The sequence below is a fragment of the Myotis myotis genome, unplaced genomic scaffold (assembly GCF_014108235.1).
Source record: "Myotis myotis isolate mMyoMyo1 unplaced genomic scaffold, mMyoMyo1.p scaffold_m19_p_5, whole genome shotgun sequence".
In the NCBI taxonomy this organism is placed as follows: Eukaryota; Metazoa; Chordata; class Mammalia; order Chiroptera; family Vespertilionidae; genus Myotis; species Myotis myotis.
In genome coordinates, this window is record NW_023416357.1 from 1,210,001 (window position 1) to 1,235,067 (window position 25,067).

Sequence of the window (25,067 nt, forward strand, 5' to 3'; positions counted from 1 at the left end):
TCAGAGGAAGGCCACGCACCCACCACCCACCCCTGCAGGGCGGCCTTAGACAGATGGGGCGGCTTCAACACTAGCCGCTCCTGGTCCCCACCCAGAGGCAAAATCGGTGGGAACCGCTGGGGCCGGGCAGGGGCTCAGGATTTAGAAGCCTCCGGAGGGTTCCGCCTGTGGGGCTCAGTCTCATCTCTCATCGCCAGCCCTGCCTCGCTGGCCTGAGCCTCACTGGCCTGAGCCTCGCTGGCCTGAGCCTCGCGGGGCCCACATTGCTCTCTGATGGCAGGACATGGAGTGGAGCAGAGGGGCAGGGGTGCCTGGGGGGCTGGGGTGCCTGGGGGGGCTGGGTGCCTGGGGGCAGGGGTGCCTGGGGGCTGGGGGGCTGGGGGCAGGGGTGCCTGGGGGCTGGGTGCCTGGGGGGCTGGGTGCCTGGGGGCATGGGTGCCTAGGGGCTGGGTGCCTGGGGGGCTGGGTGCCTGGGGGCAGGGGTGCCTGGGGGGGCTGGGGTGCCTGGGGGTTGGGTGCCTGGGGGCAGGGGTGCCTGGGGGGCTGGGTGCCTGGGGGCCGGGGTGCCTTGGGGCTGGGTGCCTGAGGGCAGGGGTGCCTGGGGGGCTGGGGTGCCTGGGGGCTGGGTGCCTGGGGTAGGGGTGCCTGGGGGCTGGGGTGCCTGGGGGCAGGGGTGCCTGGGGGCTGGGGTGCCTGGGGGCCCTGAGGGGCTGGGGGGCCGGGTGCCTGGGGGCTGGGGGCCCTTTCCTCTGAAGAACAGCTAGGACGGAGTTCTACCTGCTCTCGTTCACCATGTGAGAACCTGACGCGCCCACACAGCCTCCTACTGGGCCAAGCCGACACCGTGCCCTCCCTTTTATCCCAAATGACCTGCGACGGTGCATTTTAAGAAATTCTCAGTTTCAGGTGCAAGATGCACCAGAGAGATTCCTTGGGGATTTCGGGGGAGAAGGCTGTTGTACCCCCAGCCGCTGCCCCCACTCCCCCTCCACGGCGTGACGCTGGGAAGCCCACGCTGCCCCTCACTTGCCCAGGAGGCCAGCCCGGCCTGGAGCCCTGCCCCCCAGAAGGTTTAGGGAAAAGGTTTAGGGAAAATCAGCCGCCCAGGGCCATCTAACCCCCAGAGAGAGCGTGGTTCCCCGGGGCTTCACGCTGATGCACAGAGCAGGCGCGTCCCAGCACAGCCACGAATCCGCTCGACGCACAAGACAGCTCCCCGTGTCCAGGGTCCAAGGATACACTAGCCCGGAGAGATCATGAAAGAAATTTTCCATTGATTCTTAAAGAGTGGAAGGGAAGAGGGAGGAGGAGGAAGGAAGAGAAGGAAGAGGAAGGAAGAGGAAGGAAGAGGAGGAGGAGGAAGAGGAGGAGGAGGGGAGATCAATTGGTTGCCTCCCGCTCGCACCCTGGGGCCAGGGATCGAACCAGCAACCCCGCTAGGTACCTGCCCTTGACCAGGAATCGAACCTGTGACCCTTCGGTGCTTGGGCCGATGCTCTACCCAGTGAGCCACCAGCCATGCGACTATGACCCTGCTCATCCCTGATTTGCTGCAGGTGTGGGTCCTGCGCCTGTTAACTCCTTAAACCGCCTGCATTTCTGTAGCAAGAGAGGCAGAGGCCGCGGCCCTTCCCGGGAGGCGCTGCGTGCTCCTCCCCCAGGGGCTGCCGACAGTTCCACGCGTCCTCGCGGGCAGTTTACGGGGCAGCAGCGAGCTGCTTTTTGCGAAGAAATTGTGCAGAAGAACGAGGACGCTTTTCCTTCTCGCACAGACATGCACAGCCCCCGGCAGAGTGCGGGGCTGGGGGGAACCGGCCTGCTCCGGGTGGTCATGGACCCGACAGGGACCCGTCTTACCTCCGGGAAGGAGCAGGAGAAAGGTGGCCGCGGAGAGAGCGGAGGCCAGAGCCGCCCGGGAGCCCCTCATGCTGCCCAACCAGCCAGGTCGGTGGGATCTGTTCTCCGTCCTCGACCGACCCTCTTTATACTGCGCTCAGAGGATGTGGCTTTCTCTCTCTCTCTTTCTCTAAGTTTCAGAGTTGAGCCCTAGGAAGTGAAACACCAGAAGTGAGAACAGCTCTGCGGCAGTGGCTTATGCCTGCTGGGCTGGGGGGCGGGGGGGGGGGGGCGGGCGGGGGCCGCGCGGGCCTCAGAAGGGAGCACACCCCTAGGAAGGCCTGCGTGTCCCCTGATCAGAGGGGCCCAGCTTCCCGCATCAGCAACACTGTCCTCCACACCCACGAATGGAGTGGGAGCTCTCGTGACGGCTCACGTTAGAGCTTTAAAAGCTGTCCGCACACGTGGTCACTGACCAGACTTCTTCCTGGTCATCTCTGGGTTCTGGAAGGAGCCACAGGGCCTGGGCCAGGCGGTGCCTTGTTTGTCCGCAAGCTCCTGCCTGGACTCCCCTCCCGCTTCGTCCGGGACAGCTGTGCGCTGCCTGGGGCCTGGGGCCTGGGGCCTGGGGCCTGGGGCCTGAGGCCTGAGGCCTGAGGCAGGTGTGGGCAGGAGCTGCTGGAGGGAGGGGCCGGGCTCTTCGCAGACCTCGGATGGTGCTCCCCCCGACGGACGGACTTCACAGCTTTAGACCCGTGACCGGCAAGACGACAGGACCCGGTGCTTGGCCTCTCGAGGGAGGGATTTCAGCCAGGAGACAGGTGCGCACAGCGGGCGGGAGTGCACTGGCCGTGGCGAGCACATCAGGTGGCCGGTGCTTCCTGTGAAGGCAGGTGCCCAGGTGCGCTGCCTGTTAAAGCCGGGACAGCGAGGCAGGAGGGCCTAGGACAGGGGTTCTCAACCTTGGCTGCAGTTAAAATCACCTGGGAATCTTTTTAAAAGAGGATGACGCCCAGAAATCAGGATTTTAAAAAGATTCCCAGGTGATTCTAATGTGCAGCCAAGGTTGAGAACCACTGGCCTAGGACAGTGGTTGGCAAACTGCAGCTCACAAGCCGCATGCGGCTCTTTGGCCCCTTGAGTGTGGCTCTTCTGGGTGCGCATGTACAATGCAATTGAAACTTCGTGGCCCATGTGCAGAAGTCGGTATTTTGTGGAAGAGCCACACTCAAGGGGCCAAAGAGCCGCATGTGGCTCTGGAGCCACAGTTTGCCGACCACGGGCCTAGGAGAAGCCACAGAGAGCCCAGGCCGGCTTCTCAGTTCACTGGGAAGCCCGAGAACAGAGGGCCTGGGGGACAGGCTCAGGGCTCAGCCAGGACAGGCTGCCGCTGCCCACGGCTCCCCTGGTGGCAAGTCTCCTGGGGCCCCTCAGAGGTTAGCAGATGCCTGCCCGTGGGGGAGGAGAGAGGGGGATGGCACCGAGAGCTCCCTGGAGGGAGTGTGGGCCAGCCCTCTGCCCTGAGGGCTTTAAAGGCTGTGAGTTTGGGGGGTCTTAGGGGATGAGCTCAGCAGAGTGTCCATCCGCTCCCAGGGGTCCTGGTCTCCCCGAGTGGCCGGTGCTGAGTGGAGGGCAGGACCATGGGTCAGTGTGGCGGGTCCTGCAGCAGCCGTGGCATCACTGGTCTGGTGCTGCTGCTTTCCCGGGCCTGGGGCTGAGACACCTCTGAGGCCCAGATGTTGCCTCCAGGGAGGAGAGGTCAGGGGTCCAACCGCACGGCCAGCGCAATCCTGGGGGGAAGGTCACCCTGGGCGAGGTCCTTGCTTTCCCAGCTCGGTCCCTGGCTGGGCATCGGGCTTTCCGCCTGGAGACCCTGGTACCTGGCCCATCGCCTCTGCTCTGCTCAAGTCCGTCCAACTGCCTATGACAGAGACTCGGACGCACCTGTCTCCCCCCTCCCTCCACCCCTTCCTCTCTCCTCCCCTCCCTCCCTCCCTTCCTTTCCTCCCGTCCTCCTTCCTTCTGGATTTAGCTGAAGGAGAACAGGGGTGAGACACGGCTATTTTAAAAAAATATATTTTATTGATTTTTTTTTACAGAGAGGAAGGGAGAGGGATAGAGAGTTAGAAACATCGACCAGCTGCCTCCTGCATACCTCCTACTGGGGATGTGCCTGCAACCCAGGTACATGCCCTTGACTGGAATTGAACCCGGGACCCTACAGTCTGCAGGCCGACGCCCTATCCACTGGGCCACACTGGTTAGGGCGACCTGGCTATTTAGTTCTGACACTGGGCTCCCGCCTGGGGTGGCTCAGCCTCGGACCTGAAGGCACGGCATCCCGCTTCCTGTGAGCAATCGACGTCTTTGCTCTTTCCCGGAGCCGAGGAGCGATGCTATCATGGCCTGTGGTCCGTGTCCCGTCAGGACGTGGGTGTGTGCCCACCCCGGGGTTAACACCCCGATGACTTCAGACTCGGGGTGACTTTCCCAGAAATCACGCCCGGGGGGCGCCGAGCCCCGGCTTTCCTTTTCCCGGGGTTGCTGGTGCGTCAGGGCACTCCCGCCAGGGCCGAGGGCGAGGGTGAGCCGTGGTAGTGCGGCCTCAGAGGGAATCGAATGCTCACGGCCACAGTCACCGAAAACCTCTAAGGAAACTGGACGGTCTGTTTCTTTTCCTGTGACTGTGGTTGCTCTGCCCCCATCATGTGGACGGTGAGCATATCCTTCCCTAGGTGTGCAGCCACCTCATGGTTAATTCTAGAACATTCTCATCATTTCCCAAGGCAGCCCTGTCACTCCGTGACCTCCCTGCCCCACTCCCCTGCCCTGGACAGCCACTCACCCACGCTGTCTCCATCGAGGCGTCTATTCTGAGCATTTCCTTACGTGGAATTGTATAACGTGTGGTCTTCTCTCACCGGCTCCTTCCATTTAGCACAGGCGTTTGAGGTTCATGTAGCATGGGTCAGTACTTCAGTCCTTTTTTAAAAAATATATATATTTTATTGATTTTTTTTACAGAGAGGAATGGGGAGGGATAGAGAGTTAGAAACATCGATGAGAGAGAAACATCCATCAGCTGCCTCCTGCACACCCCCTACTGGGGATGTGCCCACAACCAAGATACATGCCCTTGACCAGAATCGAACCTGGGACCGTTCAGTCTGCAGGCCGATGCTCTATCTACTGAGCCAAACTCATTAGGCCCCCCCCCTTTTTTTAAAAAGATATTTTATTGATTTCAGAGAGAAAGGGAGAGGGAGAGAGAGACAGAAACATCACTGGTGAGAAAGGATCATTGATTGGCTGCCTCCTGCACACCCCCTACTGGGGATGTGCCCGCAAACCAGGCATGTGCCCTGACCGGGAATAGAACTGTGACCTCCTGGTTCCTAGGTTGACGCTCCACCACTGAGCCACGCCGGCCGGGCACGCTAGTCCTTTTTGATGTGAAATATTTCATCATCTGAATGTACCACCACATTTATTTAGCCATTCATCAGGGGATGAGCATTTGGGCTGTTTCTACTTCCTACTGTTATAGATATGCAGCTGTAACATTTATGTACACGCTTTTTGGCCCTGGCTGGTTTGGCTCAGTGGATAGAGCGTCGGCCTGCGGAGGGAAGGGTCCCAGGTTCGATTCCGGTCAAGGGCACATGCCTGGGTTTTGGGCTCAATCCCCAGACGATCAGTGAGTCTCTCTCATCATTGATGTTTCTATCTCTCTCTCCCTCTCCCTTCTTCTCTGAAATCAATAAAAAATATATATTTAAAAATAAAATAAAAAAATAAAGGAGTATCAATGTTTTTTGGGTGGAAATGTGTTTTCAGTTTTTTGGCATATGACCGAGGAGTAGGATCACTGGGTCCCAGGGGAAGTCTGTCTGCCGTTGTGAGGAACTTCTAACAGTTTTCCAAAGTGGCCGCACTGCACCACACTCCCCTAAACACACGCGAAGGCCCCGACGTCCTGCCTCGTTGCCAGTATTGTTACTGATTATTATTTTTAAGTCACTGGTATACTGGTGGTGGGACGTAGTCTCTTACGGTGGTTTTGAATTGCATTACTTTATTTTCCTTTTTCCAGCAAAGCCGGGGAGACCCGCCAGACACGTTCAAAGAGCCGTAAGCACTGAGCTGCGTTCCCTCACGACTGGTGATGTGCCTCTTTTCATGCATTTACTAGACGTTCACTTATCTTCTTTGGAGAAATGCCTTTCAAGCGTGTTGCCTGCTTTTAGTTGGTTTGTCTCTTTATTGTCGAGGGGGAGTGCTCCTTGTGTGTTTGGGTCGAGCCCCTCGTCAGACATGTCATTTGCAAATCGTTTCGCTGGTCTGTGTCTTTTCTTTTTCTTGGGTTGCCATCGGGAATGGCCGCCTCTCCCTCCCGTCCTCCCTGTCCACCCGACTGACGGGGGGAGGTGCTCCTTCAGGCACGTCTGCTTCTACTGACTTTTAAACCAGAGGGCGAGCGAGGGAAGGAGCAGGAGGGAAGGAGCGGAGGCTGACGCTGGCGAGGCCCCTGCTAAGGCCTCTCACCTGCACAGGCCGGTCCATCGATGTCCCACGGGGGGCGGGGGGGGGGCGGGGGGGCGGGGAGGCAGCCAGGCCCCAGAACCGCAGCATCTGTGTGCCATTCGCACCGACAGTGACTCATCACTTCCCTCCTCGCAGCAGCGGGGTGGCCTCCCCACAGCCTCCTTTCTGAGGCCTGCGGGCGAGAGAGGGGCTCCGACAGGGAGTGCTTTCCGAGGTCCTTCCCGGACAGACGCCCTTGGAGACCCTGGCCGCTCTGCCTCCAGCCCTTCAGGGGCCCTGCAGACTCCGCCCTGTGGGGCGCCGTTTAAAGGTGCTAGTTTCAGTTTAGGGGGAGGACAGCTCTTTAGAAACATTGAAATATAATTCCTCCCTTTCCATAGCATTCACCACTTCAACGTGCACAGGGCAGTGTGTTCAGTATACTCACAGGCGGTGCACCCACAACCGCTACCTAAGTCTTGAAGCTCTCCCTCCCTCCAAAACAGAACCCCCTGCCCACCAGCCCGCGCCCCCCGTCCCTCTGCCAGGCCACCACTCATGTGCATTCTGTCCGGGGTTTGCCCATCTGGACGCTCCCGGGGACTTTGGTCTGGCTGCCTTCACTCCCACAGCATGTTCATGGTCCGGCCAGGCCCACGGCTCCAGGGCAGCCTCGCTCCGTGTCTCGCTGCTCGTTATGGCCGATGCCCTTGCGCCCCCTGGCCTGTCGTGCTCTCCTTACGTATCCACCCGTCGGAGGCACCCGGCTGTTTCTACGTCTCTGTTGCTGTAAACGACGCTGCTGGAACGTGGATGCGCACGTTTAGTGAGGACATGTGCTTCCGTTTGTCGGAGCGGCACTGCTGGGTCCGTGAACACCATGTCTGGTCTTCGGAGGAGCTGCCTGGCTGTCTTCCACAGCCTGCGCCATCTCCTGTTCCCACCCGCCGCGAGTGAGGCTCATGCTATTGCCTGTTTTTTGATGAGGGCCGTCCTAGGGGTGAAGGACAGCCCTGAACTTCAAGTTCTGGGGGCGCCTCTTTTTAGACCCGTTTTATATTTAGATGTGACACCCATTTCACAGATGGGAGTGTGGAGGCGTGGCTGACTCCCTGCTCCAGGCCTGACACGCTCAGGGACGGAGCTGGCGTCTGCCTGGCAGCCCAGGGCCTCCCACAGGCTGTGGGGCCTGGGTCCTCCCAGCCGGGAACCTGACCTGGGACGGGCCAAGGCCGACTCTAGTGCGGACTGTGGTGCTGGTGGGGGTGTGGACGATTGCTCACCCGCGGCATCGCCTTCTGAGCCCCGTGGGCAGCCTCGTGGAGAGTCCACGGCGCTGACGTCACGTCCTCTCACTTGTGGCTTCTGGTCCCCACTGGACTCAGCTTGGTGAGGGCCGTGGTCGTGTTGTGGCATTGACGGCGCTGGCCTAACGCCTGGCACGTGGGGGGCCCCCGGGAAACGTTTGGGGAGTTAAAACGGGGGCGTCAGTCAGGATTGTTAGAGAACGAGTTTATCATAAATCAGCAGTTTGGAGAAAGAGCATAACGCACAGATGAGCTACAGGTGGGCGGGGCTGCAGACGGGAGGCGGTAGACAGGCCGTCTTCTCGTCCCTCACCCCGTCATGAGGAGTAGCAGGCTCGTGAGCGTGAACTGACCGGCCGAGGCCAGCACACATCAGGTCCGGGCTGGTCAGGGACTCGCGGTGCCCGGAGCCTTCGCCCACTGACGGTCGCCAAAGGGAGCCGTACTCTGAGCGACCCCTGCCCTCAAGTTCCAACCTCCCCCGTGTCGTCCGCGCACACTGGACGCCCCTCACGGTCCTTACCACGCAGAGTCCTGTGGAAGCGGAACCGTAAGGCGGCTCAGGAGGAAGCGACAATCCCTCCGCCTCTCCCCTCGCCCCCACGTCGGGTAGAATGCCAGGCTCCGGGTTTGAAGGCCACGGGGAGGCTCCATTGGAGGATAAAGACCATCTATCCTGAGATTGGCCGCCTTTGGGAGATGGACAGGAAGGGATGGTCCTCAAGCCCCGCGCAGAGCGAGGTCGTGGCACGGGGGACCTTTGCTCAGGGGCAGCTCTGGCCATCGACGGAGGGCCCGGTGCTGAGCGTCGGCTCGTCACGGAGGGGACCGGCTCCCTGTGCTCCGACGGGCGGGCGCTGCTTCACGCGGCAGGCGGCTCTCCCACGGTCTGCGCCATCCGGCTCCGGAGTTTTCTGTAAGGAGCGTGTAGATGCTTCTGACGGCGGCACACTCCCCACAGGAAGTGCTGCCTCTGGAAGGGCCAGCACATACCGGGGCCTCCCAGAATCCCCCGGGACAGACAGGCATGTTTTCAATAGGGCCGCTTCCCCGAAGCGTTTGCTCATCTTTTTACTCACTCATTCATTTAAATAAATAAGTCTTTATTGATTTCAGACAGGAAGGGAGAGGGAGAGACAGAAACATCAGTGATGAGAGAGAATCATGGATCAGCTGCTTCCTGCACGCCCCCCACTGGGGATTGAGCCTGCAGCCCGGGCATGTGCCCTGACGGGAATTGAACCAGGACCCTTCAGTTCACTGGCTGAGGCTCTAGCCACTGGGCCACACCGGCCAGGGCTTATTCATTCACGTATTCGCTCACACACTCTTTCTTTCTTTCCTTATTTAAAGGCTAACTGGTGTCTCTCAGATTCATCAGCTCCCACTTCACATTTTCTCTGACCTTGCAAACCACTTACGCACCAGGAGTCCCAGCCCAGCCCAGCCCTGGTCACACCTGTCCTTGTCCCTCTGAGAGGCCGGACGCTCAGGAGCTGGGGGTCAGATGGCCCCGGCCGCAGCCAGACTCGCCCACCGACAGCTGAGGGGCAGGTAAACAACTTCCTATGCCTCAGTGCCCTCACCTGTCGGATTGATGATAACAGCGCCACATCCCGGCTACCGGGGAGGCAGTGGGATGGGGGACAGGGTTAGGGAGAGGCCATTGTGGGGAAGGCGGGGGGCCATCCGAAGGTGGCGGTTAAAGGGTGCCCTGAGCATGATCCTGAGGATGAGGGACCCTCCCTGAGCAGAGGTCCCCCGGGACCGAGCGCACGGGCCTCGCAGGCCGTGTCCGGAGGAAGTAATAACAGCTCCGCCCCTCCTCCTCCTCCAGCTCACTGTGTCCGAGGGCCGAGCACGGTTCCTCCGTCACGGACGTACTTCACAGGAAGGTCGTCACCGCCCCTCCCACCGCACACATCACGCTGCGGTGATGACAGGAGTTTGGGTTTTGGAGTTCAGTCATTCCCACCCCGCTCCTCCCGGTCGGTCGCCCATCACCGGAGGCTGGGAGGAGCCCACTGACTCCCAGGGCGCAGTGAGCGGCCGTCAGCACCCCGTTCTCTCTGATCAGGGCCATGTGGGGTCTGTGGGACCACGGCCTGTCCTTTCCTCCTATGAGCTCCTCGCGGGATTCTGGAAAAACTGAAAACGCAACCGGAGTGACCTCTCACCTTACCAGCCGCTCTGGGCAATGGACGGCTCCGTGGGGAAGGCGGGCGCCCTGTCAGGGAGGGAGGCAGCAGTCAGAGGCTCCTGTCACTGTGGCCCCTCAATACTCCACGGCCGATGCTGCTCCCCTCCCCGGGCCCCCCCCCCCCCGACATGATCGAGCCACAACCCGGGCATGTGCCTGGGGGAGCCGAGTGCCTGAGGGTGCTGAGTGCCTGGGGGAGCCCAGTGCCTGGGGGTGCTGGGTGCCTAGGGATGCTGGGTGCCTGAGGGTGCCGGGTGCCTGAGGAGTAGAGTCGAGGAGCAGAGGGGATTCAGACTTGGGAAAGCTGTTTCCTAAGGAGACGAAGAACCCCGAGATTTCAGTGAGGGGGGGCAGGTGGAGGTTCAGGCTCCGGCAGCAGGTTGGGGACCCGAGGGGACGGGGTGGCCACAGGCAGTGCTGGCACGCGGTCCGCGCATCAGGTCTAAACGCCTCTGTGTCCAGACTCGACACTCACCTGGGCCGCTCCCTGGAAAGGCGGCTGTTGCACAGCGACTTTCTCGAAGTCCCCACTTGCCTTGTTGTTATTCTTGTAATTGTGCAGGTTAAGGTTTTTTCCAGCGTCTCCAGTTGTCCGTGATAAAACTGTAGATTCTCCGGGTAACAGCGTCTTGAATTCTTACTCTCGTCCCCAGGAATTGACAGCCCCTGTCCCCTAACCCTAGCTCCCGCCTGTCCCAGGGAGTAGGAGGTGGCAGGCTGTAGAGTCTCTTGTCGAAAAGCTCACAGCAACCCAGGAAGATGGGAGACGTACCCAGCCTCACGGAGTCGGCGCAGAGGGGAGACGCGGCTCTCCTGACCCCACTCCTGCCTGTTCCCGTCCGACGACAGGCTGGGAGGCCCAGTCTCAGGCTGGTCCGGCATCATCGGCCTTAAAAACCTCGCCTGTTCCCAGGTCGGATTGTTTTTGGAAGGATCGTTTAGTACAGTGGTTCTCAACCCTGGCTGCACATTAGAATCACCTGGGAATCTTTTAAAAATCCTGATTCCGGAATGAGGCCCAGAAATCAGGATTTTAAAAAGATTCCCAGGTGATTCTAATGTGCACCCAAGGTTGAGAACCACTGATTTAGTAAGTCATATTCAAATCAAAGGAAAACACCGACCACTGTAGTCACTGCAATAGAGAGCGTCTGTGACTGAGAGCATCCGTGGCTGAGAGCATCCGTGGCTGAGAGCATCCGTGGCTCGCTCCAGACCCTGGCTCTGAGGGCAGGGGCTGCTGTTACCCCCACACGGAGACAGGCACCTGGGATAGTGGCACTGGCTTTCAGGTCACCGTTAGGAAAAGCGTTCGTCTGACCCAATCAGCTCGCCCGAGCTCACACCCGGCTGAGTGCGGAAGCGGCGTTCCCGCCGGCTCCACGTCGTCCTCGAGCCTTAGGCTTCCGTCGGGATTCCCTGTCTCCCACAGTAGCGTCTGCACATTTTTATGTTTGAAATATCGGTGTCTCGGCTACAGCAGCACAGACGCACGTCTGACAGTGTGGGAGGCGCGCAGACCTCGGGTGCCTGCCGTGGCCTGGAGGCGCTCACAGACCCCCTGTGAGAAGCCCAGCTCCGGAGGCATCAGGGCTCTCAGACACCCTGGCGTGTGGTTAAGAATATGAGCGCCGGGTTCAAATCCTGGCTCTGCTACTTTCTAGCTGTTACCTTCCTTGTCTGGCCTTAGTGTCCTCGTATGTCGGGGCTGGTCACACGGATACTGCAGGAGATCAAGGAGTTAAATATAGACACTTAACTGTAGGTGTTAGTAAAGGCGGGTCCATATCCATTCATCGGGTTGTTTTGCCCGGATGCTGTTGCTTCCTCCTCACCCCCTGCCGTGGAGACGGACACTCACAAACACCTTCTCAAACCACAACTTTGAAGACCTATCTGACGCGATGACTGTTCAGCGGTATTTCTGTGACGGCAAAGCCAAGATGACAGGCAGCTACACACCCCCAGGTTAAAGGGCTTGTCCGTTTTTCGCTTAAAGCAGCGGTTCTCAACCTGTGGGCCGCGACCCCTTTGGGGGTCGAATGACCCTTTCACGGGGGTCGCCTAAGACCATCCTGCATGTCAGATATTTACATGACGACTCATCACAGCAGCAACATGACAGGTATGAAGTAGCCACGAAAGTGATTTTATGGTTGGGTCACAGCAGGAGGAACCGTATTTAAAGGGCCAGGAGGTTGAGAACCGCTGGCTTAAAGGTTTTCCCCGTAGACCTGCCACCGTGCGGTGAACGCCTCCCTGTGTTTTGCTGTAGACACTTGGGTACATTTTCGTTGTGAAAAGTCAACGTAGCTTTTTGCAGCAGAGACAGAGCTCGCACGGAAGGAAGTCTGTGGGATGAAGTTGGGATGTCCCTCTCCTTCGTCACGATGTTAACGAGTGAGCACCCGGCTTCCTCGTGAGCAAACCTGGAAAGCTCTGGGCGTGTGGCTCACCCCGGCAACGGGAGGAAGGCAGGGCCGCGAGGGAGGAAGGCAGCGGGGCTCCTGGCGCCGCGTGGGCGACAGAAACAGGCCCTGGAGGATGTGGGTCTCTCTCTGCGGCAGAGGCTCTGTTACTGGAAAACGCCGTCTGGGCGACGTGTGGTCACTGGTCCCGCTGGTGAGGTCACTTCCCTTGGGGTCGGCCGCTCCTCCCTTTGGGGGGCTGGGAGGCGTGGAGCCCGTGATAAAGCGAGAAATTAAATCGGAAACCCTCTTCCTCTGACAGCTTTCTCGCTCTTATTTATTTTTATTTTTTTATATTTGAAATCAGATATGCTTGAACATATTTTCGCTTATTTTACAATTTAACTTAAACCTAGAATCCTTACCGTTTATACAAACTTAGTTCTTAAAATAGTCATTTGCTATTTTACATAAAAAAGATTCAAAAAGTTCAGGTGGACTTCCGACGGGCACCGCGCGGGGAGGGAGGCAGTGACCGCAGGCGGCCAACGCCCCCGTCCCGCAGCCCCAGCCCCACCCCCGGGTCATTTCCCTGAGGTTTGGAAGCTTTTTTCCATATAATTTTCCTGAAACAGATGCCTAAGGGCTGGAGACCCTTAGGACGGGTGTGCTCACAGCAGAGAGGACGGAGGTAGGCGGCTCTGCCCTCGGAACATGAGGAGGGGGGCCCCACGTTGTCCTTGTTGGCTTTGGGAGGGGGGGTGCTCAGCGGGAACACAGGCCTTCTCACTTAAGTACCGTTTACGTGAAACAGCTGAGACCTCACCAGCCAATAGAACCGTTTGGAAACGTCATCTCTAAACGCATCCAGTGGGGAAGGGGGTCCCTGACGAGCCATGGCCGAGTCTCTGAGGGAGCACACGCACACACATGCACACACACACGCACACACACGCACACACGCGCACACACGCGCACACACACACACACGCACGCGCACACACACACATGCCATCAGCAATGGAAGTGCAGCTGCGAGCACTCGCGCCCGGCTGCCTGGCGGATCGCTACCAGTTGAAACCAGAAGGAGCCGGTGTCGTCGCAGATTCTCGCGTTGGCGGCTCTTCCAGCGCGCTGGCTTTCTGGAAGGCAGGGCAGGGAGGTGGCTGTTACACGCTGCGTGACCTTGGACCCAGCAAGTCAGGCCTGTGGTTTCTGAAAAGCCGTGGAGACGCATAAACGTTTCGCTTTAAGGAGTTCCATTGCGTTCTTGTTCATAACGAGAAACAGCGGAGAAGGTTCGAAATGCCCCAAACAAGGACCTCGGCCGGCCTTCCCCATCGCGGCTGGAGCAACCGCCAGCTCGGCGGCCTCAACAGCGCAGCCATCATCCCACAGCTCGGGGGCCGGAAGCCCGATGCGGGCCCCTCGGTGAGGGCCAGGGAAGCGCCGTGGGAGCACACGGAGACCTTCGCCCGCGCCCCGAGGTCACGGAGGTGCGTGGGCCTGGGAGCCGGGAGCCGGTGAGGCTGGAGCAGGAGCGGCCGGGACTCTGTCCTGCACACGGGCAATAGAGTGAAGGCCGGAGGGGGGGCAGGGAAGGGAGAGGTCAGTGGGGGAGGAAGGGGCGTATGTATACTTTCGACAACCAGGACTAAAACTAAGGAAGTGAAGGGGCCACGCTGCACCCCGTGGAGGCTGGATGGACGAGGGTGGGGAGGGCGCTCGTGGAGGGCGGGCTGGGGGAGCCGGGGCGGGGGCTGCTCAGGGGGAGCAGGTTCGGGCCCACAGGGTGTTTCCTGAGGAGGGCGCTGACTGGGGGTGATGGGCAGGAAGTCATGTTTGGGGGTGAGGCGGGCTGCCTCCTGCCGTGGGGCAGGGAGAGGCTGCAGGCCGGTGGCCCCCCGTGTCTAGGCTCCCAGGGGAACGGATGCTCTGATCAGGAAGCGACTGTGCGTGTCTGGTCTGCAGGGACGGGCTGTGGGGTGGGACGGGGCCACTTTACCCAGCGACCATGCGTTTCCGCAACAGACGGGGCCGGAGGGGAGAGTGGCCTAGAGGTGGGTGTGGCCGGGGCTCCTGGCTTCCTCCTGCGAGGAAGAGGAAGGACACTCGGAGGGGTGGGGTGGGGAGGGGGCGGTTGCAGCCTCTGACCCTTTGATCTTTAGGGTTTGGCCATGGGAAGAGGCTTTTCCGAGGTTCCCACCAGGAAAAGGCCCTGGTTGTGATGCGGCCCCGTAGGTATGGGCCAGGCCAGGGCTCCTCTGCGGTGGTTTCCAGGTAACGAAGGGCCAGAGCATCCTGCCCGCGGCCCCCCTGCGCTCTGGGCCCAGGCCGCCCACCAGGCCGCTCCCAGCCGCTGGGCTGCTGCGCCCGCTGCGACCACTGGCACCGCCCGCCCCCTTGGCTCATTTCTGTTTTCTTAGCCACATCAGTGAGCCCAGGCCTCTGGTTCCCCCTTTGAAAATGTGCAGTCGAATGGTTTTGGATACATCACTGGCGTTCATTTTTCAACATTGTGGGGAAATATACGTCACGTAAAATCTGCCACTTGGACCATGTTACGTGAGGAACTCAGTGGCATCAGGCACATCACGGTGTCGGTGTCGTGCGACCATCGCCGCCATCCAGCCCAGTGGCCTCGCGGCCGCGCGCTGTCTGTGAACGCGCCTGTCCTGGGCGGTTCACGAGGTGAAACCACACCATCGCCTGCCCCTCGTCCGGCTGCTCTTACTTGCCTGTGTCTGCAGGGCTGGTCCGGGCACCACGCCCTTCCTGCCGCTGCGGACGCCTCCTGGGACGGCCGCATCCGCTCACCCATCACGGACGGACGTGCGCGCTGCCTCCCGCGGCTGCTGTGACGGCCGCAGCGGGCACGGCGGCGAGAACCCGTCCGGCCCTGCTCTCGGTTCCACCCTCGGGAGACATTTCCGGGCCTTGGGTGATCGCAGGTTTCGTTTAGGAGGAGCCTCTGCGTCCGACAGTGCTAGCGGCGACCTGGTGGCCATGTCTCGGCGCGTTTCTCTGTGGTTCCTGGGGCGCCAGGACAGGAGTCGGCGCAGAGCCCTGGCTGCAGGCCGCCGGTGTCTGCTCAGGCGTCCGAGGGGGGAGAGTGTTAATTCTTTACAACAAAAAAGCGTAGGTGATCTGCAGCATCGTGATTTTTCTTCAACTTCTCAGAGTTGAAGGGGCAGGTCGGCCACGTAGGCTGGGCTTTTAGGGAGGACAGGTGTCTGGGAGAGACGGGCTTGCTCACCTGGCAGAGCTGGTGGGAGGGGTGCTGCAGGGTCCAGGTGAATTCCAAACAGTGAGCGGCTGAGGGCGGAGTGTGGGTAACAGGAGAAGACGGTGCTCCCGGCAGCTCCAGACAAAGGCGAGGCCACGTGAGGCCTCAGCGTGAGAGAGAGAGAGAGAGAGAGAGAGAGAGAGAGAGAGAGAGAGAGAGCGCGCGCGCGCTCGGGGCGAGGCAGGACATGGAGGGAGCCCTCATTGAGGCAGATCACAGTCCGCGGAGGTGCAGCCCGAGGGGAAGCTAGGAGCTTCCTTAGCGTCACTGGGGCGGGAGACGGATGGAGACAAGGGGGGTCCCAGACACAGGGGTCAGCCTTCAGGGTCCCCCCCCGTCCGCCCTGCAGGCCAGGGACTCTCACCTGGGGCCACACACCCTTGCCCCTTCCCGGGCCACAGCACACACCTGGGAGAACGATGTAAGACATTGCTCATTCACCTTCCAAAGGCCTGAACTGGCAGAATCTGGTAATTCACTGGTGATGGGGCTGGGCAGTGGATGGTTAGGGGCTCAGAGCGGGTTCCTATGCGTCAATAGCTAAGAAACAGCCTCCCGGTGGCTCTCCTGTGCTGTCTGTGTTACCTGTGCCTTTGACAGAGGGTGACTTGTCATATGTTCTGGCCGCTTACAGGGAGGGGCATTGGTGAGCGTGGCTAGTCACCCACGTCCCACATCATCCCTGAAAGAGCCTGTGGCTGGTTACAGGAGCCACATGGTAAGCGGCCTTCAGGGTTCCCCTGAGTGTGTGTTAGGTGTGGATCTGTTTGTATTTGAACTCTCAGGCGTTGCTGGACCGAGTCTGGGAGAGCTGACTGAGTTGGGTGCTGGGTCGGGTCTGGGAGGCTGACTGAGTTGGGTGCTGGGTCGGGTCTGGGAGAGCTGACTGAGTTGGGTGCTGGGTCGGGTCTGGGAGAGCTGACTGAGTTGGGTGCTGGGTCGGGTCTGGGAGAGCTGACTGAGTTGGGTGCTGGGTCGGGTCTGGGAGAGCTGACTGAGTTGGGTGCTGGGTCGGGTCTGGGAGGCTGACAGAGTTGGGTTGGGTCGGGTCTGGGAGAGCTGACTGAGTTGGGTTGGGTCGGGTCTGGGAGAGCTGACTGAGTTGGGTTGGGTCGAGTCTGGGAGAGCTGACAGAGTTGGGTGCTGGGTCGGGTCTGGGAGAGCTGACTGAGTTGGGTGCTGGGTCGGGTCTGGGAGAGCTGACTGAGTTGGGTTGGGTCGGGTCTGGGAGAGCTGACTGAGTTGGGTGCTGGGTCGGGTCTGGGAGAGCTGACTGAGTTGGGTTGGGTCGGGTCTGGGAGAGCTGACTGAGTTGGGTGCTGGGTCGGGTCTGGGAGAGCTGACAGAGTTGGGTTGGGTCGGGTCTGGGAGAGCTGACTGAGTTGGGTGCTGGGTCGGGTCTGGGAGGCTGACTGAGTTGGGTTGGGTCGGGTCTGGGAGAGCTGACTGAGTTGCGTGTTGGGTTGGGTCGGGTCTGGGAGGCTGACAGAGTTGAGTTGGGCCGGGTCTGGGAGAGCTGACAGAGTTGGGTGCTGGGTCGGGTCTGGGAGAGCTGACTGAGTTGCGTGTTGGGTTGGGCCGGGTCTGGTAGAGCGGACAGAGTTCGCCTGGGTGACCTGGAGGAACGGACGGGGGCACTGACTGAGCGCGTGCACAGAGCGATGCAGACCCCGCCGTGGCCGTGGCCGTGGCCATGAGCCGAGCCACTTGAAAGGCAGCTTCGGGCTGGAGGGCGGCTCCGGCGCTGAGTTCAACACCACATCTAACGGAGGGGATGCGCGGCGGCTGGAAACCACATCTGAGGCTGTGGGAGCGGAGCTCAGTGCTGCCTCCTGCGGGCGCGGGGTGGGGTACGCTGCTCGCTTTATCCACCGACCGCCTCACGGCAGGCAGTCGCCGCCCAGTGTCTGTGGGCCAGTGGAGACCGAGGTCTCTTTATCTGCTTAACTGACACCCGGGAAGGGCGCGGGGTGGGATCCCGGGTGCCCTGGGCCTGGGGTGGGTGGGGGTGGGGTGACAGAGTGTACGCTGTGCTGTCAGCTGACCGTATAAAGCAAAGGATCCATTATGATGTCTTAGTTACAATAAAGCATTCCAGCTCGGCCGGGAAACCCAGGGGCGAGGCCGTGGTGCTGAGACAAGGAGAGACGGCCCCGGGCGGCGCCGTGGTGAGGAGGAAAGACCAGCAGCGTCACAGCGCATGCAGGAGAGCACAGCTTCTTACACGGCAGCCGACGGCACAGGGCCCACCGCTGCGGCGTCCCTTGCAGTTTCCTCAGACGCCGCTTTATACCTGGGAAACTGACCACTAACTGAACACAGATGGGGAGTCGTGCACCTGGGAGCCAGATCCAGGCTGCTCCAGAGCCCGTGCGCTGAACCACCGTGCAAGGGTGTCCGTGCAAATGTCCGTGCAAATGTCCGTGCAGGGTGACGCCTGTGCCACAGGGAGTCTGGGGGGAGTGGTGTCTAAAGTTGGCTTCCTGAAATGAGGGAGCCCGTTTGCAGTGGGTGGAGAGCGGCAGGGAATCTGAGTCCAGCTCCCCGCCCCGCCTCACCCCAGGGGCTGCCCGCTCCCTTTGCAGCTACGGCTTGTCCCTGAGGTCGGTTGGGATCATCAGACACGAGGTACCTGAGCGCCCCCGGAGGCTGGGGACGCCTGTAAATGAACCCGCAGAATGCTGTCTTGGGCACGTGTACCCTGACCTGCACTTTCGTTGTGTTTCAGCCCTGGCCAAAGTGGGGGGACCTCTGAGAAGTGGGAGGGACCCAGGGCCAGGGGCCAGGGAGGACCACTTGAGTGACCGGCTGGGCAGCTGCCCGGGGCCTGTGAGGAGCCTGATTTCTGCTCCTGGGGGAGTAGCCCCGGGCCGGCATTTGGGGTGCTCTGTACGTGGCTGATCCCTGGGCCTGCGCCGAGGGACAGCCCCCAGTGGGGCCAGGTCTGCGTTGCTCACTGGGCTCTGAGAAAATGCCAACCACGGGTGTCTCAGGGTGGTGGGGACCCCTGCTGCTTGTTTTGAGGAAGACAGCTGACATCAGGCCTTGGACCCTGTGCGTGTGTGTGTGTGTGTGTGTGTGTGCGTGTGTGCAGAGGGGGCCTGTGGGAGGGCTATTTAGAGAGTTCTAGAACATCAGAGCTGGACGGGTCTTAGAGACCATGTGCTGGAGCTGAGCTGGCTGACATGGTAGCCGCTAACCACACGGAGGATTTACGTGAAAAGTAAATTAACTGAACTTTAAGTCCAGCCCCTGGTTTCCATAGCCACCTGCGATGCTCAGGCTGCGTGTGTGTGTGTGTGTGGGGGGGGGGGGGGGGGGTGAAGGGGGGAGTGGCCATACTCTGGGCACCGATACCGGCTCGCCCTCCCAGGACGTCCCAGCAGCCGCGCTGTCCCAGGCCAGCCCCAGGTTAGAAAAGGGGAAATCGCAGCTCAGAGGCGGCGCTTGCCCCCGGGGCCTTACCGAGCCGGGAGGACAGGGTGGCGCACTTCCCCCGGTGCCCCCTGCGCTGCCCGGTCCGCCTGCGCCTCCGCCAGGTGCCAGGGAGGGTGTGCGCCCGGCCAGCTCGAGGGGCCGAGTCTTCTCCTGAGCCGAGAGGCTCGTTGGTGAAATTCACCCCCTCGGACCTGTGCCCTCTGATGGCAGCGCATTCCGTTTCCTCCCGACGGCCCACATGGCTTCCTCCCGCTCACTTTGTGAAGGTCACGGAGGAAGGCGGTGCGGAGAGCCGGGACACGGCATGGGCTGCGCGGACGCTCTGTGCTGAGTGAGGGGTGTCGGGGTGTGGGCAGGGGTTAGGGCTGCAACCACCCACACGGGTTCTCCCAGAAGCGATCATCCCAGGTGGGACCGGCATCCCCTGCGTGGAAGCTGACCCCCTGGGCTGTGTGTTCCGTGGTCACGGCCAGGGCGTGGGAGACTCTGTCAGGATCCACGGAAGCTCGGGGGGCCCCACAAGCCTTCCCACAGAGACCCCCAGAGCTCTTCCTCAGGGTCAGGACTCAGGGCAGGGGCGGCGGGTGTGTGTGGGGGGGTGGCAGGTGTGGCAGGTGTGGCAGGGGCTGAACTTCCTCACAGGGTAGGAGCCCCCGAGCCCAGGAGCCCACGGGGTGTCAGTTGCCTTCGGCCGCCCCACCGGGGTCCGGGTCCGGGTCGGGGCCGGGGTGGAGGAAGCCGCCCAAGGAAAGGTCACAGTCAGTTTGCTGCCCAGAAACATTTTGGTTTGCACCCGAGGGAGGGGTTTCGGACAAAACCCGGGTTTATTCATCTATTCAGCAAACGCCAAGTGAGGATCGAGCACGGGCTGGGTTCCCCGTGGGGCTGAGGGAACTGAGAACATGGCAGCCACAGCAGAGGACACGGTCCAGCAGGGAACACAGACTTCTCAGGAACAAGTAAATTATTATATATTTTCCCAAATACATTTTTATTGATTTCAGAGAGGAAGGGAGAGGGAGGGAGAGATAGAAACATCAATGATGAGAATCACTAATCGGCTGCCTCCTGCACGCCCCCCAATGGGGATCGAGCCCGCAACCCGGGGAACGTGCCCTTGACCTGGAATCAAGCCCGGACCCTTCAGCCCCAGGCCCACGCTCTAGCCACTGAGCCAAACCAGCCAGGGCTGAACGTATCTTTAAAAAACATCCTCCTCATGTAATAGCTAGAGAAGTTTTTAGGGTCACAGCACATTAACAGAGAAGGGAATCTTTGAGTACATAAGCTGCACTAACCTATAGGATTTGCACTGACATCACCAATACTTCCCACTTGTCATTCGTATAATTAACGGTGTGTTTTTAGCCTTTACACGTGGTGATTGGGGTTTGACTCAGCAAACATTTACTGAGCATCTACCGGGCCAGGTTCTGTGCGGGCCTCAGAGACCGGACGGCGAGGAAGAGAGAGGGGGCCGAGCAGAGAGGAAGGGGAGTTCCTGCCTCAGCTCTGTCGGTGTGAAACTTACCAACCAGCAAAAACCACCAGGAAAAGGGGCCCCCTGCTTGGTCCCCGTTATTTGGGATCACGAGGCAGAGAAACATCCGGACACCCACCAGCAGAGGGCTGGCTGGGTCCTGACTGGGTCGCCCACCAGCAGAGGGCTGGGTCCTGACTGGGACGCCCACCAGCGGAGGGCTGGGTCCTGACTGGGATGCCCACCAGCGGAGGGCTGGGTCCTGACTGGGATGCCCACCAGCAGAGGGCTGGGTCCTGACTGGGACGCCCACCAGCGGAGGGCTGGGTCCTGACTGGGATGCCCACCAGCAGAGGGCTGGGTCCTGACTGGGACGCCCACCAGCGGAGGGCTGGGTACTGACTGGGACGCCCACCAGCAGAGGGCTGGGTCCTGACTGGGACGCCCACCAGCGGAGGGCTGGCTGGTCCTGACTGGGTCGCCCACCAGCGGAGGGCTGGCTGGTCCTGACTGGGTCGCCCACCAGCGGCCCCTGTCGTCCACTCTGCGGAACAAACCCAGTGTAAAACACGAGCCCCCAAGCATTGGGAGCAACAAAGAAACAAACACACCCAACTGCGCCTCACGCTGGCTGCAGGCGCACTGACACTCTTGTGACTGAAACACAGGCGCTGGGCTCTAAATTTCTAGGGGGAATTACCCCAAAGGAACACACCCCCAAACAGCGAGCAGCCGGCCCACACCTGCCGCCGGTCCAGCCATCTCAGCGCTGGTGGCAGGGCTGGCGTCGTCGCTGGAGGCACGGCGTGTGTATCTGGTGAGGAAGAAAAGGGGTGCTTATCCTGTGTTGTTGGAAATGGGATTCCAGCCTGAGAAGAGGGGGTACGGATGCGGGAAGGAGGTTAACAAGGGTCCTGCCAGGAGGAAGTCCCTGCACCTACCAACCAACAGAGAAACCAGCAGCGACTCCTTTCCTGGCTGTGCCACGGGAAAGGCCTGGACGCCATGGCTGGTCGGCCGCGCAGGGAGCGGACGGACCCGGCAGGACGGAGAGCGCCAGCGTCGCAGGGGACGGGTCCGCGTCCCTGGCAGAATGCACCCACCCCGGCCCCCGGTCCCGAGCCCCATCGGGCCCCAGGGCCTCGCCACCGACCTGAGGAGACGGCGGAGAGAGGAACGTGCTGGCCGGTGGTGACGAGGCGACAGCCTGACCGCGCTCCGGGAGGCTGCCCGGCTCCCTCAGCAGCGACCTCACAGCACCGTCATGGGGAGACGCGGGGAAGCGACCTGAGAGGCCTGCCCGTCAGTGTCAGTGTGCGGACCGGTGCGGACCCTGATTTGGAGACGTTCTCGTTTAAAAAGGAGAAACTAGGCAATTGGAGAAACCTGAGTGTTGACTGGATATCGTTTGATATTAAAAAGTAACGTTAACCTAAAAATGCACTAACTGGCCCGGCCGGCGTGGCTCAGTGGTGAGCGTCGACTTATGACCCAGGAGGTCAGGGTTCGATTCCCGGTCATGGCACAGGCCCGGGTGGCAGGCTCCATTCCCAGTGGGGGTCATGCAGGAGGCAGCCGATCCATGATTCTCTCTCATCATGGATGTTTCTCTCTCTCTTCCCCTCTCCCTTCCTCTCTGAAATCAATAAAAATATGTAGTTTTTAAAAATGCACTTAACTGAAAAGATTTTTAAAAAACCACAGGGATGGTTATGCTTTTGAAGAGTCCTTGTCTCTTAGAGACACAAGTGGAAGCACTGACGGGCGCAGATGTGATGTGAGGGTTAGTTCACAATAGTCCGGAGCTGGGGCGAGGGGGGGGAGCGAGGAGACAGGTTGGCCATGAGCGGAGCATTGTGGAGCCGGCGATGGTGCGTGGAGACGCCCTGTAGCATGTTCTCTGTGTGTGCAGACATGTGGACATCCCACGGTAAGAGCGTCATTGCAGAGGCGGCGGTCTGTGTGATACAGGCTCCCTCCGGACTCACTGGCGCCCGGTCCCGTTCCCTTAGACACCAACAAATGTTATTACAGGAGGAAAGCGGCTCCGCTGAGACGCTTTTTCCGTCAGCTCCCGTCATGTCAGAAAAACGGGGCTGCCAAGCCCGGAAACTGAGCCCAGAGTGGGGGCCGCGAGCGGCTGCCGACTCGCTCTCCGGGCTCTGCTGCTCCCCTTTGGTCGCTGACCCTGGTCCCGGCAGCGGCTGTGGCTGTGGTCGGGCGTGACGCGGCGTTTGGCCGGAGGCAGTGCCACCCGGGGCTGCGTTCCTGGCTCAGAAATGAGGAACACACGCCTCCGGCCCGGGCCTCTCGGGCCGTCAGGACCCACGGCTCGTCCGGTCCAGATCCCTGCGGCGGATGAAGACCCGGACGCCCACAGGCAGAGGGGCCTGGGTCCGGGCCGGCCCCTGGGAGAGGTGGGCGCGGAGCCTGTTTTTCACCAGTTTCCAGATTCAGAGCCCCCTACCCCCACCCCCTGCATCTGGTGGAGGGGACGTTGGCTTGTTTCTTTGGTCCCATGTGCAGCAGTGACCAGCACACGTGGGGCTAACGTGCAGTGAGTGCGGCAGCGTACATTCTAGGGAGATTTCTGGGAGCGCGCCATCTCTATCTAAAACGTTTTTTGAAATGTATTTTTCCTAATTAAGACTCAGACAGTTCATCTGAGGCCTAATGCTTTAAACAACCTGGATGTCAAGGTCAGAGAGCTGGAAGGAAAACGCAGGCCCGTGTAATAGAGCGCAGGCCTGTGTAATAGAGTGCAGACCCATGTAATAGAGCACAGACCCGTGTAATAGAGTGCGGACCCGTGTAATAGAGTGTGGGCCCGTGTAATAGGGCGCAGACCCGTGTAATAGGGCTCAGACCCGTGTAATAGAGCTCAGACCTGTGTAATAGAGCTTGGACCCATGTAATAGGGCTCGGACCCGTGTAATAGGGCTCAGACCCATGTAATAGAGCCCAGGTCCGTGTAATAGAGCCCAGTCCTGTGCAATAGAGCTCAGACCTGTGCAATAGAGTGCGGACCCGTGTAATAGAGTGTGGGCCCGTGTAATAGAGCGCAGACCCGTGTAATAGGGCTCAGACCCGTGTAATAGAGCTCAGACCTGTGTAATAGAGCGCAGACCCGTGTAATAGGGCTCAGACCCGTGTAATAGGGCTCAGACCCGTGTAATAGGGCTCAGACCCGTGTAATAGAGCGCAGACCCGTGTAATAGAGTGCGGACCCGTGTAATAGAGTGTGGGCCCGTGTAATAGGGCGCAGACCCGTGTAATAGGGCTCAGACCTGTGTAATAGAGCTCAGACCTGTGTAATAGAGCTCAGACCTGTGCAATAGGGCTCAGACCCTGTAATAGGGCTCAGACCTGTGTAATAGAGCTCAGACCTGTGTAATAGGGCTCAGACCTGTGTAATAGGGCTCAGACCTGTGTAATAGGGCTCAGACCTGTGTAATAGGGCTCAGACCTGTGTAATAGAGCTCAGACCCGTGTAATAGGGCTCAGACCCGTGTAATAGGGCTCAGACCCGTGTAATAGGGCGCAGACCCGTGTAATAGGGCTCAGACCTGTGTAATAGAGCTCAGACCTGTGTAATAGAGCTCAGACCTGTGCAATAGGGCTCAGACCCTGTAATAGGGCTCAGACCCGTGTAATAGGGCTCAGACCTGTGTAATAGAGCTCAGACCCGTGTAATAGAGCCCAGTCCTGTGTAATAGGGCTCAGACCTGTGTAATAGAGCTCAGACCCGTGTAATAGGGCTCAGACCTGTGTAATAGAGCTCAGACCTGTGCAATAGGGCTCAGACCCGTGTAATAGGGCTCAGACCCGTGTAATAGGGCTCAGACCTGTGTAATAGGGCTCAGACCTGTGTAATAGAGCTCAGACCTGTGCAATAGAGCTTGGACCCATGTAATAGGGCTCGGACCCGTGTAATAGGGCTCAGACCCGTGTAATAGGGCTCAGACCCATGTAATAGAGCCCAGGTCTGTGTAATAGGGCTCAGACCTGTGTAATAGAGCTCAGACCTGTGTAATAGGGCTCAGACCTGTGTAATAGGGCTCAGACCTGTGTAATAGGGCTCAGACCTGTGTAATAGGGCTCAGACCTGTGTAATAGGGCTCAGACCTGTGTAATAGGGCTCAGACCTGTGTAATAGGGCTCAGACCTGTGTAATAGGGCTCAGACCTGTGTAATAGGGCTCAGACCTGTGTAATAGGGCTCAGACCTGTGTAATAGGGCTCAGACCTGTGTAATAGAGCTCAGACCTGTGTAATAGAGCTCAGACCTGTGTAATAGGGCTCAGACCTGTGTAATAGAGCTCAGACCTGTGTAATAGGGCTCAGACCTGTGTAATAGAGCTCAGACCTGTGTAATAGAGCTCAGACCTGTGTAATAGGGCTCAGACCTGTGTAATAGAGCTTGGACCCATGTAATAGGGCTCAGACCCGTGTAATAGGGCTCAGACCCGTGTAATAGGGCTCAGACCTGTGTAATAGGGCTCAGACCTGTGTAATAGAGCTCAGACCTGTGTAATAGAGCTTGGACCCATGTAATAGGGCTCGGACCCGTGTAATAGGGCTCGGACCCG

The 25,067-nt window shown here is 59.9% G+C and overlaps 1 protein-coding gene across 1 annotated transcript in view; it reads right to left on the bottom strand.

The window, feature by feature from the left end:
- The window catches only part of GZMA (granzyme A), a 9,955-nt gene extending 7,949 nt beyond the window's left edge, over positions 1–2,006 (bottom strand). The window contains exon 1 of the mRNA XM_036310825.1: positions 1,858–2,006. Within this exon, the coding sequence (XP_036166718.1) occupies positions 1,858–1,927 (70 nt within the window). The 5' untranslated portion in view covers positions 1,928–2,006. The remainder of the gene's footprint in view (positions 1–1,857) is intronic.
- Between the last annotated feature and the right edge of the window lie 23,061 nt (positions 2,007–25,067).